General features: G+C 41.9%; 1 protein-coding gene across 1 annotated transcript; it reads left to right on the top strand.

Moving 5' to 3' along the window:
- The first annotated feature begins 351 nt into the window (after positions 1–351).
- LOC134177319 (uncharacterized) lies at positions 352–2,850 on the top strand. The gene is made up of 3 exons (XM_062644094.1): positions 352–831; positions 1,768–1,853; positions 1,919–2,850. The coding sequence occupies exons 1-3, from the start codon at positions 496–498 to the stop codon at positions 2,022–2,024; spliced, it is 528 nt and encodes a 175-aa protein (XP_062500078.1). The 5' UTR covers positions 352–495; the 3' UTR covers positions 2,025–2,850.
- The last annotated feature ends 12,270 nt before the right edge of the window (positions 2,851–15,120 follow it).

The following is a 15,120-nucleotide window of genomic DNA, read 5'->3' as shown; positions in this document are numbered from 1 at the left end:
ATTAGCAGCTAGCCCAATCTACATGTCAGAGAATTTCTAGTATACATCTTCTCAACACTTCTTTTATTTTACTGGAACAGGTTTAAATGTTTGTTTTGACTGTCTTGTATGCTGGCAGGAGTAATCATGACTGGTACAAGATTATCATTACACTTGCTTGCTTTGTTTGACATGCAGTTATTGTTTCATTAGTAATTCACATATGTAGATGGCATGTAACATGGTTGACAAATTTAGGCACAGTTTATTCTAGCAGATATGTTGCAGTTATTGGCATTCTTCTGTGTGCACTCACACTAAACTTGGTGTAATCCACACCTTCATATGGTGACTGACTGTTCTTTAGGATCAACGTCATATCATGTTGCACTTGAAGACCTAAAGCTTTTGTTTCCTCATGGTTTATGCTGTACACCATGCTTCAATCTTTTGAGTGAAGGAATTCATTGTCCTGCGGTTGGGGTAACTTTGACTGCAACTGGCTGCAAGCTAAACATGAGCAGTGGATGTGATAAGCAGCATTTTGTTGGCGATTTCAGTGGAGAATTAAAGCAGTGTGGAGCTGATATTGATTACTGCAATGTCAGGAACATTGAACAGTCTGCAATTTGGATAGTGAATCGTCCTCAATCATTTATACAGACAATGTGTGTTGTAATTCCTCCCCAACTGATGCTGGAGAGAAATAGTGGCAATACTTTGCAGCCAGTGTATGTCGATATGATTCGAGGATTTCTTGCTTGTGGATTCTGTCCAGTTGCAATGAAAATGATATGGTTTAGTGAGAAGGAAGCAAAAGAGTTGTCAGAAATGATGCAAGTTGACATGAAGGTAACATGGTAATGTATGTACATATTTTTGGTAAATTTACATTGAGTGTATTCTTGATTGTCTGCTTTCTGGGCAAGACACTGAGAAGAAGGATGGTATTCATGTATGTGAAATAGATGGGTATAGAGACTTGCTCTAGTGTTGGGACTTTCAACTTTTCTTTCTGATTTCAATCTTTACTTTGATGTTGAAACAGCACTACTGCACTCTTGCAAGATGGACTAGCATTTGTTGGAGTGACACACCTACAAGTTATGACATTGATTGCACAAATGCATGATGAGCTGATGGTGCAATTTGCTTTGCCACAAGTTGTTTGGTTACTCTCAGGGCAACAAAATCTTTATATTGTCTCTACATAATGTTTACTCCCAGTCAAGGAATGCATTTTGGGTAGATACTGCACAAGTCATTAAACTTCGTTTGTGTACATGGTGTGGATGTAAATATTGGTTGACTAGTTACGTTTGAATACTGCTTACCTTGCACTTCCAAGACTGACATAATGTTATATACAACAGCCATGTATTTTGCATAAGCTTTCTCTAATTGTTTGGCTTTAATTTCTACGTCAGTTACCTTAATTTCAATGTTTGGAGATGTACATGGCATATTTGCAACTGAATTAGAGTAACTTTGGCTTGTTTGGGCAGAGCAACTGAACCTTTTTTTTGACGGCATAGTTGGCAGTATGTTTTAGTGGGGTTCATTAATGGTCACAAATTGTGTGTGTTTTTAGTTAATTATATGCCAAAATGTAGTACAGTGTATACTGATAAGTACTGATGTGATCATGCATGTTGAAATCATTGTTAATGATTTACATTGCTGGAAGCATGAAGATTGCCACCTTGTTTGAGAAATTTTGAGCCTTTCATTTATAGTTGTTGTCAGTGTCATTTTGTGCCATTTATTTATTTATATTTTGCTATTTAGATTGAAGTGTTAACAAGTGGACCATCTATTGCATTGGCTCTTGAAAGGGACAATGCTGTAGTGTTGTTTGATGGACACATTAATAGGTGAAATGTGTTAGTGTCAGCTTATTTTTGCTCCTGTTGTTATCAATTGTGTTTGCTCTTGACAGTTGTCGTTTCTTGAAGGATCTCTATGCTAAGTATCAAGATATTATGATTATTCCACGTTCTGATCAAAAGGTTCAGCACATATACTGTATTTTACTTGTATCGTGAGTTAATTCTATCGTGAGTTGATGTTGTTCTTTCTCACTGTCTGTTTGGTTATGTCTGTGAGAGTAGACTTGTTTCCGTCGATGGGGAGTTTGTGTGATCTGGCGTGGGGATCGTTGGCAATGAGAATCAGTGCTTTCCCGGTAGTCATTGATGTTTACTGGGCATGCTGTTTAGAGCTGGCGAAATCCTCGTAGTGCACACAATCAATGATCAATAAGCCTGTTACTAGTGCCATATGGATTACACAGAAACATGTACCTCTCTGGGACTTAACTGCCGGGTTGGTGGGTGCCCAGTTTAGGGTAAAGACCCCACTTACCCTACCTAGAGGGTGATGACGACATAATGAAACATGTAATGTAATAATAATGAAAAATGTAATGTATTTCAATATATTATACTATGTACATATAACTACTATATCAACAACTAGATGCTATCGTCCAACCAAACTAACAGGTCAGTTATTGCTACAACTCTTCTAGTCGAGACAAACCTCATCTGGGGCCAGAGGAATATTGATGTCTGGCAGAAATGACTTTGTTTTGATCGACATCCTCACAGGCACATGATTGATGACCAGATCAATGAAAAAGCTAGTCTGCATCATATCCAACATAACGTCGTGCTGCATGTAGACTCCTTTTATTCTGCAAGCACTGAAGCCAGTTGTTTACATAAATGTCGATATGATTTTGCTGGTTCTGCCAGTACAGGAAACAATGATGGGAGTGAAGGATCCGTGTGCAACTTGAAGAAGTTGTTGTTCATATTGTCTGTTTAAATTATGTCTGTGAAACAGTGAGTCGATCAAAAATGTAATAATAATAATAATAATAATACTAATAATACTATTGGTGCAAAGGATCAGCTGTTGATCAACATGCTGCTTACCGAAGACTGTAAGACCAGGCACAAGAGCTTGAGCATGGCTTGGGTGGAATACCAGAAAGCCTATGACAGCGTGCCACACAGTTGGTTGCTCCAATGCCTTCGGCTGCATAAGATCAGTCCAGTCTTGTGCAGGTTCCTGTCACGTGTGATGAAGAGTTGGAGGACATCGATGGTGCTTTCTTGCGGGAATAGTACTATCAAGACAAGGCTTATGCAGATTAGGAGGGGTATTTTCCAAGGTGACTCACTTTCTCCACTTCTCTTCTGTATGGCTCTCAATCCTCTGAGCAAGGAGCTGAACAGAACCGGTTACGGCTACCGGATGACCACTGGGCATGGTGAGACTGCCAGACGTCAGCTCATCAGTCATCTACGTTACATGGATGATCTGAAGCTGTATGGCAGAAACTCTGATCAGTTGGATGGGTTGTTGCACACGGTTCGTACCTTCTCTGATGACATCCAGATGAAGTTTGGTCTGGACAAATGTGCTGTTGCACACTTTGTTAACGACAGGCTATCTGGACACAACTCTGGAGTGATGGTAGGAAAAACGGACACCATCAACTGTCTGGAACCGGGTCAAGTCTACAAGTACTTGGGTGTAGATGAGAGTAATGGTATTCAGCACAGCATGATGCGGGAGAGACTCCGTCGTGAGTACTTCCGCAGAGTGAAGGTGGTTCTCCGGACTGAGTTGTATGATCGGAGCAAGATTCTAGCCATCAATGGGTTTGCACTACCGGTTCTCACTTACGGTTTGGCGTCATTCATTGGGGGTGCACGGACCTGCAGCAGCTCGATCGACGGACCAGAAAGCTCCTCTCTATGCACGGTGTCCACCATCCTTCTGCAGACGTTGACCGACTGTACGCTCCTTGTAGTGATGGGGGTAGGGGGTTACAACAGATTGAGTCGACATATCAATCTTGTATTGTGAGGCTGAACTGTTACCTTGCTGACAGTTCTGATCCTTTCATGCAGATGATACGGGAGTGTGACTCTGGAAAATCTTCACACTCGATCAAGTGCATGGCTTGTTGCTTTACTGCACAGCTGCGGAGGAGTCTTGCTTCGGACGACTAGTCGCAGAACTTACACAGGAATGCATCCATCTCGGTTGAAGGTGGCTTCGAGCAAGCGCCTGAAACAGATGCGAGACATTATCGTACGTGTTGCAGTTCTCTTCATGTGCGGTCCTGGAGCGGGAAGCCTATGCACGGGCAGTATCGTTGTCTCACTGAGCAACCGCCTGTGGACATGAAAGAGACCTACGGATGGCTAAAGGCAGCGAATCTTCCTGCTGCAACTGAGGGACTGGTTGTTGCTGCTCAAGATCAAGCTCTTCGGACTCGGTACTATGAGCGCAAGATTCTACATCGTGATGTCAGTCCTACTTGCCGCATGTGCAGTGTAGGCCTGGAAACAGTCGACCACATTGTGGCAGGCTGTAGTACTTTGGCACCGACGGACTACACTGATCGACACAATCAGGTGGCATCCATCATTCACTGGGATGTTTGTCGCCATTTTGGGATTTCAGTGGAGAGCAGATGGTACCGGCATCATCGTGATACGTTTGTGGAGACGGATGACATTACTACGATGTGGGATACCACCATCCCCACTGCCAAGAAGATCAAAGCCAATCGTTCAGACATCTGTCTCAGAAATAGGAAGACAAACACTTGTCTTCTTATTGATATCAGCTGTCCTGCTGATGGCAACATTGGCAAGAAACATGCTGAGAAGTTGGCGAAGTACAGCGACTTGCGAGTGGAGATAAGCCGCATGTGGCATTGTCGAACACTGGTGGTTCCGGTGGTCTTGGGAGCTTTGGGCACAGGGCACGCAGGTATTGCACGGTGGCTGGACATTATTCCAGGTCATCACAACCTGCAGCACGTACAGAAAACAGTGCTTCTGGGATCTACTCGGATGCTTCGTAAGTCATGTCTTCTTTCTAGACAGCCGTGATGGTCTAAGTACTTGTGAAGCAGGGTTTGCTTCCGGTACTTGTAATAGACTTTACAAACCAGACTGATCTGGTTGAGCACGACATAATAGTACGATATCCACTAGGCGTGCTGTCCCGATGTTTGTGGTCACCGTAATGCCTGCAATCTATATCGAATTGGCTAGTCATTGATCGTCGTGTGGACTACACAGAACCATGTACCCTGCTGGGCTCACCTGCCGGGTTGGTGGGCACCCAGATGGGGTAAAGACCCCACTTGCCCATTTTGGAGGAGCATAGCGATACATAATCTACTCGGATCCTTCGTAAAGTCATGTCTTCTTTCTAGACAGCCGTGATGGTGTAAGTACTTCTGAAGCAGGGTTTGTTTCTGGTACTTGTAATAGACTTTACAAACCAGACTGATCTGGTTGAGCACGTCATAATAATATATAAATGAAACGAGTCTGTTGGTTTTTTCTCACTGTCTATTTAGCTATGTCTGTGAGATTAGACTTGTTTTTGTCGAGGGGGAGTTTCTGTGAATGAGTATCAGTGCTTTCCTGGTAGCCATTGATATCTACTAGGCATGCTGGTCAGAGCTGGTGAAATCCCTGTAGTGCACGCAGTCAATAATCGATAAGCCAGTTACTAGCACCGTATGGATTAGACGGAAACATGTACCCCTCTGGGACTACCTGCCGGGTTGGTGGGCGTCCAGTTGAGGGTAAAGACCCCACTTACTCTACATAGAGGGTGATGACGACATAATATTAAAAATTATGAAACATGTCGATCTTTCTCGTGTTTCTTTAGCTGTCCATGAGACTATGACTTGTTTCAGTTGTTGGGAAGTTTCTGTGGTCTGGCGAACATTCTGTTGACGATGACGTTCAGCGCTTTCCTGGTTGTCATTGATATCCACTAGGTGGGCTGTACCGAGTTTGCGATCACCGGAATGCCTGCAATCTATATTGAATTGCTTAGTCATTGATCGACGTGTGGACTACACAGAAACATGTACCCTGCTGGGCTCACCTGCCGGGTTGGTGGGTGCCCAGATGGGGGTAAAGTCCCCACTTACCCATCATGGTGGGCATAGCAACACATAATAATAAGAAATAAGAAGACAAAAAGTTGTCTTCTTATTGATGTCAGCTGTCCTGCTGATGGCAACATTGCCAGGAAACATGCTGAGAAGTTGATGAAATACAGCGACTTGCGGGTGGAGGTAAGCCACATGTGGCAGTGTTGGACACTGGTTGTTCCAGTGGTGTTGGGAGCATTGGGCACAGTGCACGCAGGTATTGCACAGTGGCTGGACATTATTCCAGGTCGTCACAACCTGCAGCACCTACAGAAAACAGTGCTTCTTGGATCCAGTCAGATCCTACGTAGAGTCATGTCTTCTGTCTTGACAGCCGTTATGGTCTAAGCACCTCTGAGGCAGGCTTGCCTCCGGTGCTTACAAGAAATCTTACGAACCAAACTGATCTGGTTGAGCACAACAATAATAACCCAGATATTGATGGCTTCAAGGTTGTTTGCTGTAGCGCTCGTCTCAGAGCCAGCTGAGGAGCATGTTCCCTGTCAGGAAACCATAGCAGGGTTTGAAAGTTGGCATTTACAATCTCTACAGCCGTTTGGAAGACTAGAAACGGTTGTATGAAGAGGGCAACTAGTTGAGCAATCTCTTGTTCTGCGTTTGGTTTGAATTTGGCTTCAAACTCCACTATCGAGACTACTATGCCCACTGTTCTTGTTGAATCTACTATCTCGTCTAACAGGAGTGGCAATCCAACTAGACAGAAGTGGACACACATCTGAACAGGGAAGTATTACACTGTTACTACCACATGCAGTTGTCATGCAAGTTGTCTGGTTTCAGAAAACTCATGCATCGGCTGTGGTGTGAACAGAATCTTTCTGACTGACTCTCTGAACAGTGTTTGACAGACCAGAAGCGATATATTTTAACTTCTGGAAAACTGACTGAATCAGAGTTGGAAGAGATCAAGCTCGAGGCCGAACCGGATGGAACACCCATCTCAGGTTTGTCATCTGTTACAACTGATGTTTGTGCTGGTGTACAGATGTTGACATTGGATGTGCTTTCTGACCCCTCAGCTGATGTTTCAGTGGACACACCCTCATATGTCAATTCTTTATCACATAGTACGGCTTTGGTTAGGAAGGTGCCTGTTGCACGTGGTGAGAAACCTGTGGTGCTAATGATGCAAGAGGATCAGTCTCCTACTTGGGAAATGGATCCTTTGATCAGCCAGTCACTGTTCTGTCTGGAGACTGCACATCTATGGATGTCATTTTGGATTCAGTTTAGTGCAGAGCTACCAAAGAATCACCATCCTCTTGTGACTCTGTGGACTGTTATTTGATGACCACACATCTTAGTATAGCTTCTCGGCTAGAAAAGATGAAGACTCTGATTTCTAGAATCAGTTCAGTATACTGCTAGACAAAGGACGGTCTTTCACGTAATGGTGATGCTGCTGTAGACCCTGTGCTCTGTTGGGAGTTTCTTGATGAGCTACAGAAAGTCATTCAAATTTCTATCTGTGAGAGACAACGCCTTCCAAGGATCTCTGTGAACAGTGTGACTCTGAAGCTTATTGACACCATCAATTTAGTGAAGGGTGAACCAAATATGAGTAAAATCAGTTACCTGGTATACGCTGCTGCTTCACTAAAGGCGGGGCTCAAAGATGGTAAAGTCAACTAACTCTCAAACACCGACATGGAGACGAAGACTGGATATGGAAATTCTTGCACTTTGGCGGGCGATTTCTCAGTTGGGGGAAGTCAGGAGGGGCTCATTGAGCATTCAAATGGTTACATGAGCTCCAACTACTTCTGCATCAATTGAGCATTTTTGTTTGGAGACTTGTGAAGTCAGCATAAATCAGCTGAAAATGGAACTGCAGTCCTAGGTCGAGCGGGCTAAGAGGCTGGAGAAGAATCGTAAGAGACTTCACCAAAATGGTTTGTTTTAATGGGATGCTGGACGGTTTTACAGGGAATAGGGTAAGCAGACTATCCAGATCACTTCCCCGCCATCCAAGTCTGAGATTAAGCAGTATTGGGTGATATCCTAGAAACTGAAGTGTGTCATAATGAGTCTGCCGTCTGGCTGAGGTGCCAAACTGATTGTGAGACGTACTGGACAGTTGAGCAGCAGTGGCCACCTATCTCAGGCGATGAGGTCACATTGTGTCTCAAGAGGATAGGGAACTGGAAGTCTCCTGGACCAGATCAGGTTTACAGTTTCTGAGTCAAGTGCATCATGTTCCTTCACGATGACTTGACTCGCAACTACAACCTCCTGTTTCAAAACCCTGACTCTGTTCTTGAATGGTTACTGTATAGTGTGTTATTTTTGGTGTTTAACATTTTTTGTAATTCAGAAGCAAATATCTTTCGGTGTAACCTAATTTCGGTATGACGAGGCACAGATTTGGTGGGGCAGAACTAGAACAGATTTTGGCATCATGTGAGATGAATAATTGGTGTGTCATTGGCGTGTTTCTGACCAATATTCCGATGATCATATTACAGAATGAAGTATCAACTACAAGTATCTCCATTTTTCTACTTTCTGTTTACACTGAGGTCACTCGTACATCGTTGAAAGTGAATAGGACAAGGAATCAACTACAGACAGTGACAGTGATTGCTAGCTAACAAGTTTTGCAGACCTGTGTGCTTGCTCAAGAGCATATTTTCCCAGCCTAGAACTGCCCATAGTAGCTCATTACAGCAACAATGAAGGCTAAATATTATGATTGCGGGTAGACTGATGTTGATAGCTTTGCAATACTTAGGCAGAACCAGCACATGATGGGCTTTCTAGTGGTGTCAATTTCACGAGCCTACATGCCTCCTAGCACGATCTATGTAGGGAAAACCTTGACTGCCTCTAATTCTGGAAAAGACTATAGTACTGATTGCCTACTATGTATGGTGTCATTAACATGGTGCATCTTGGCTCTTGTGTTTGTGGATTGCTTTGGAAAGGCTTGTTGTTTCTCTAAACAGACTGTTCTCAACGCTGCGCGCAAACTTCTGGGAGTTTGTGGAGTATCTGGAATACTTCCATTCAACTGGTGCCTTTTGCACGTGAAGTATGGATATAAAAAAATTAGGTGTTATCTTAATTTAGGTAAAGAAAAGTCACACTAAATTTACCAAAAATATTATAACATTGAAAATTACATGTTATACGGTATCTCAAGGAACAACCACCCTGATACCTAAGAATGACAAGACTGACCAGGCCAAAAATTTTTGGGCTATCACCTGTCTGTCTGTCTTCTACAAGACTCTTACCTCAGTCGTCAGGCAGAGAATTGCAGGGCATTTAGTTCAGGGATATCTCATGGCATCGGAGCAGAAGGGTTGTCAACAGGGTCCGTTTGGTGCAAAGGATCAGCTGTGGATTAACAAACTGCTTACCGAGGACTGTAAGACCAGGCATAAGAGCTTAAGAATGGCTTGGGTGGACTACCAGAAAGGCTGTGACAGCGTGCCACACAGCTGGTTACTCTGATGTCTTCAGCTGTATAAGATTAGTTCAGTCTTGTGCAGGTTCCTGTCAATTGTGGTGAAGAGTTGGAAGACATTGATGGTACTTTCCTATGGGAACGGTACCATCAAGATGAGGCTTATGTGAATCAGGTGAGGTATTTTCCAATGTGATTTATTATCTTCTCTTCTTTTCTGTATGGTTCTTCATTCTCTCAGTGCGGAGTTACACAGAACTGGTCATAGCTATTGGATGAGCACTGGGCGTGGTGAGACTGCCAAACGTCAGCTTGTCAGTCATCTACTTTATATGAATGATCTGAAGCCTTATGGCAGAAATCCCGATCCGCTGAAAGGGTTATTGTACACGGTTTGTACCTTCTCTGATGACATCCAGATGAAGTTTGGTCTGGACAATTGTGAGTGTGCTACTGCACACTTTGTCAACGGCAAGCTCTCTGGACACAATTCTGAGGTGATGGTAGGAAAACGGACGCTATTAACTTTCTGGAACTAAGTCTGTATCAAAATGTCAGAAGACTGTATGTAAAGGTATGTCCTCTGTAAATTACAAGCTACCCTCTGCTGTTGCCAGCAGAATGTTGTCGCTTGTTTGCTTTACCATTTTTATTCTGGAGCCCCTGATCAGTGCTCGAAAAATCGGTCCAACTAGTTGTCGTCATTTGACAAGTTTCCAAAATTTTAGGTTGTCAACATTTTAGTAGGACATCATGTTGATATCAATTATGGTGTTTAGTGGTATGCCGCCATCTTGTATGACTTTCTAGAATTCAGTGCAGTGCAAGCATACAACACAGTATTCCCACAATGGCATGCAACCGAAAGTATCCAACACACACATTACCGCTGAGTTCAATGGATACGACATGCTAGATTTTACAGATCTAGCCATCTTCACAGAGGCAAGGAATGCAATAGTGGTAGCTAATCGAATTAGCGATTAAACTTATACCACCTCTCTTTGTCAAAACAAGGCTGGTTTCAACCAGACTTCCACATATCACATTGCGGAAGTTGTCCGTTTCTTGCTACTAAAATCATACCTATGTTGATCTACAAGATTTACCATTGTCTTCACCTCACCTGCTCCCTGGTCACAAACTTCATGCCTTTACTTTGTCGGAATTCTGAGATAACTCTTGAACTTCTAGTTTCATTATCCGAGATATGAGCAGTATGTCAACATCCGCTGCTGGAATAGTACTACGCGTACATACATATGTCATTGTATGACAAATGTTCCAATGTAAGTGTCAAAGCGGAGCATGGTTCAATACAGTACAGTTATCCGCCTGCATACTGAGAAAGCTATTACAAACTAGCCTTGGTCTGCTCTAGTCGTCATTGACGACCTAGACTAGAACGTTAGTCATAGTTGTAAAATTTAACTCGTCAAATGACGACTTGACCACCTATTTTCGAGTCCTGCTGATGCACATGATTGCAGATCTCAGGAGAGCAAATATCAGATGACAGCAGATGCAGGTAATCGTCATGGCATAACAATAACATTTTTTTGTTGTCATTTTGGGGTTCCAGTGGAGAGCAGATGGTATGGCATCATCCTGATATGCTTGTGGAGACAGAGTACATCACTGTGATATGGGATACCAGTGTTTTTACCATACATTTTATGCATACGTATTCGCAAGTTTTGCCTCCCTGTACAAAAAGTGGTTGTCTGAACCTGGTGTGGTTGTGTCACCTCTACTAAACATGTAGATGACTGATTCAAACTGATTTTATTTTACTTCAAGTGTACCATTCTATTTGATGCCACATTTACTTGAGCTGAAACCCTTTCATTTCATTCAATGATTGCTTTGTATAAATGAGATAATTTTAAGGCTTGGGAATTATGCTGCATTTCATTCGACAGTTCATTTCAGAGAGGTCCCTGTTGCAATCACAGCTCTAAAATTCCTGAATTCACATTGAACAGCTCATATGCAGGTTGGGAGTTGTCTAGGAAAATCCCGGGATACAGCCATCCCTACTCCTAAGAAAATTGGTACCAATTGTTTGGACATCTGTTTTAGAAATAAGAAGACAAACACTTGTCTTCTTATTGGTATTAGCTGTCCTGCTAATGGCAACATGGCCAGGAAACAGGCTGAGAAGTTGGAGGTAAGCCGCATGTGGCAGTGTTGGACACTGGTTGTTCCAGTGGTGTTGGGAGCATTGGGCACAGTGCACCTGGGTATTGCACGGTGGCTGGACATTATTCTAGGTCATCACAACCTGCAGCACTGACAGAAAACAGTGCATGTTGGATCCAGTCGGGTCCTGTGTAAAGTCATGTCTTCCGTTTAGACAGCCATTATGGTCTAAGCACATCTGAGGCAGAGTTTGCTACCGATGCTTACAAGAGACCTTACAAACTAGACTGATCTGGTTGAGCACAACATAATAATAGGTTTATATATGCTTTATATGCTGATTGTTTCAAGAAATTGGGTTTTTACATGCTAGCTTATCAGCTGTAAGTGGTTGTCGTTAATAATTACTGATAAAAATGTACTGATTGTTCATGCAGGAGGAAATGTTAATGTGTTTTCATTATGTTCATAATTGCATTATGAGTTTCTGAAGGAGCGGTTACGCTATAGAGTGGGACAAGAGTTATTTATGGGATTCATTCAGCTAGATGAGGTTAATTAAGCTATGAGCATAAAATGACACCACAGTGAGCGGTGGCCTGCTTGTCAAGCTTACTCTATAGGGCTCAATTGATTATTGGTCTGTCTGTCATTATGTCGTTATGTATGTCTGTATGTGTGTTTGTAAGCAGTGTGTCATGCTCGTTTGGGTTTGATGAGCCAATAATGGCCACATTTGTTGGAGCTATGTTAGTCTTTTTGAGGACTCTCAACTGTCCATGACTGCTTACATGGTCAAGGCTATAAATGGCATAAGTTATGGGTGATGGTAATTCTCCTTTCTTGAACACTAGAGCAGCAACTAAGGGCAAGTTATTATAAATGTAAGCTCCATAAGTTTGTTATGTAAATAAAACCCTTATACTGATACGATAATGAAATCTGGTTAGCAGTTGAGGATTCTTGTGATAGTTGCTAGTTGCAGTAACGTTTGATATAGTAACTGCAGAAATGTACTAGAATTTTAAAAACTTTTTCTCTGAAAAGGAAATAGATGTAGGGATTATATAAAAAGTAATAGAAACAAGATCTATAGATATATGAACCAAAGCCAGACATTGTTAGTGAATCCTTCCAACCCACTAAAGTAAAATGTAGGGAATGTGGTTGGAAGGATTTACTAATGATGTCTGGCTTTGGTTCATAGTATCTATAGATCTTGTTTCTATTACTTTTTATACAATCCCTACATCTATTTCTTTTTCTGAGAAAAAGTTTTTAAAATTCTAGTTTGGTAAGTTTTTAAGAGTGTGAAAGCACAGCCTACTCCATTAGGTAAACAAAGATTTTATGGCCTAACAAAAATACACATTTCCTAAATCATACTTGGTCTACATGTATAGTCTCATATCTCGAGCTTGTGGATCTTAGATTTACAGTGTACTTGCAAAATATGCTAAGAGCTATGCAGTGTTTGTGTATAGGTGGTTTGAATCAGACCTTACATTTAGTTGCAATAATATCACTAGTAAGTATGAAGCTGTGTTCTACTCGCTTCAGAGCCACGAGCATACGTGCATGTAGTTGTGTGTGTGTGTGTGTGTGTGTGTGTGTGTGTGTGTGTGTGTGTGTGTGTGTGTGTGTGTGTGTGTGTGTGTGTGTGTGTGTGTGTGTGTGTGTACTGCAAAATATTTTGATCTCGTGCAAAAGGTCGAGATTGGAGAAGGAATTTATGTAGATGATTAGCTGTTAGATCTCCTGGTTGTCTACAACAATTTCTAGATGCATTCTTGCATAATTTTAAAATTTGTGTCCCGTTGGGGTATGAGTATTAGCGTTTAAACAACTAAAGTTCTTGGTGTGGGCAACAAAGCAAGCTCGCATTTCCATTGATGGTCATGCATCACGTTACAGAATGTTGATGAGTTTGTTATCTTGACCACTAGCTTAATTGAAAACGCAAGATTCGGTTAGATAGACATGTCACTACTATGAGAATCGAGATGCCAGTTTCAGCAGCGTCAGCTTTTTCTTCGTCATCGTTGTTGGCCAGGTGTCATTGAACTCTACACGCACACGCCGACATTTGCGCACGTGCACGTGACCAAGCGTGTGTACACGCGCGTGCCCATCGAGCGTCTTGAACAAAAGCTCGACTTCTACACGCGACCAGCTTGTACACAGTACGAGGTCTTCGATTTGCGGGAGTTTGGTCTTAAATATAATACTGTAGCATTAGAACAGAATTTTTTATCTTAGGCCACACCTCTAAGCTCGTAACAAACGTCACATTCCTAACGCTGCAAAGTCGACATTTCGTGATGAAAGCGAGCCGAATTAATTTGCTTTTGCCATAATTCAAATGCTTGAAGGCGTTGGTGTTACAACTACGGCAAGAAGAGGTATATCGCGTCTGCGATTGGGATGACGTTCAACGTCACTTCTAATTAATTAATTAGGCGCACTTCTTGCGTTTGCTTGTGCGATTCAAGAGTGCGATTCTTTGTTTAACTGTAGGCTTTCAGGTTTTCAACCACAAAACGTCAAGAATTCTTGTCACCTTGTTGTACACGTGTACCCTAGACTGCTTCGTGTAATGTAGCAAGAGCTTGTGATTGACTGCCTGGTTATTGTTTGTTAACAATTGCTTACAACAATTGCTGTTGCACGTAAGTAGGGTAGCAGGTTCAAATCCATTCCACAAATCTTTTTTGTTAGATGTTTCTTTTTTTCTATCATCAAAAGAATACAGGTCGGCTTATTCTACATTGTTTCCCAAAGTTTTAGCTTTAGATATGCCGTAGTTAGAGTTATGCGTGACGAAAAAGAAGAAGAAGAAGAAGAACGAAGACAAAACTCCAAAATGGACGAGGGTTTTTCTCCTTCTGAAGACAAACTGAGATCAATTCAGAAGTAGTCAAGCGTAGTTGAACTTGTAAGGTTTTCTATCTCTTGTTTTCAAGATATTTAGCCGTGTTTTAAGGTGATTTCTGAAGTTTAAAATCTGACCACGCCCACACAACCTGGGTAATCCATACAAGGCATTTTATAGAAATTACCCAGATTGTGTGTGACAATTCTGTAAAGTGTTATTGCTTTATTTTGCTCTGAATGGCATGGCCAAGAAAATTTTTAATTAGGCACACTGCCAAAGTGAAAATGAATGCTATGTCTTATATTGGCATTTTCATCTTCAATACTGATATTGTCTTGTTGTTGCTCAATTTCTTTTAAGTTTGTCTAACTACTTTTTGTAGAATTATAAAAGGCAAGTTGTGGATTTCTAAAATCATTGAACTGTTACATCTGGACAATACGGAGTTGATTTTTATTTGTGATTTATTCTAATGGTGTATGGTCTGCTTATGTTTTAGTTTGCTTTAACACCACAAATACACCTTCAAACAAGCAGACAATTTTATATGTAGTGCAGGTGTGTGTGTGTGTGTGTGTGTGTGTGTGTGTGTGTGTGTGTGTGTGTGTGTGGCAATTATATGATATGAAATAGTATAGACTGTTGAATGTGATTTCTGTTTAGAGAACTTACATCTATGTGCATAGGCAGTCGTTTTGGGGCTTTATATAT

This window comes from Corticium candelabrum, chromosome 3, assembly GCF_963422355.1.
Source record: "Corticium candelabrum chromosome 3, ooCorCand1.1, whole genome shotgun sequence".
Taxonomy (NCBI): Eukaryota; Metazoa; Porifera; class Homoscleromorpha; order Homosclerophorida; family Plakinidae; genus Corticium; species Corticium candelabrum.
Note: the sequence above shows the minus strand (reverse complement) of the source record. Positions and strands in the feature narration are given on the sequence as shown.

Excerpts from the sequence above, each read along its gene's own strand:
- LOC134177319 (XM_062644094.1), top strand. The coding sequence starts at position 496 with ATGAGCAGTGGATGTGATAAGCAGCATTTTGTTGGCGATTTCAGTGGA. Across the intron at positions 832-1,767 it reads TGATGCAAGTTGACATGAAG|ATTGAAGTGTTAACAAGTGG; the intron begins GTAACATGGTAA and ends TTTGCTATTTAG. Across the intron at positions 1,854-1,918 it reads TTTGATGGACACATTAATAG|TTGTCGTTTCTTGAAGGATC; the intron begins GTGAAATGTGTT and ends TGCTCTTGACAG.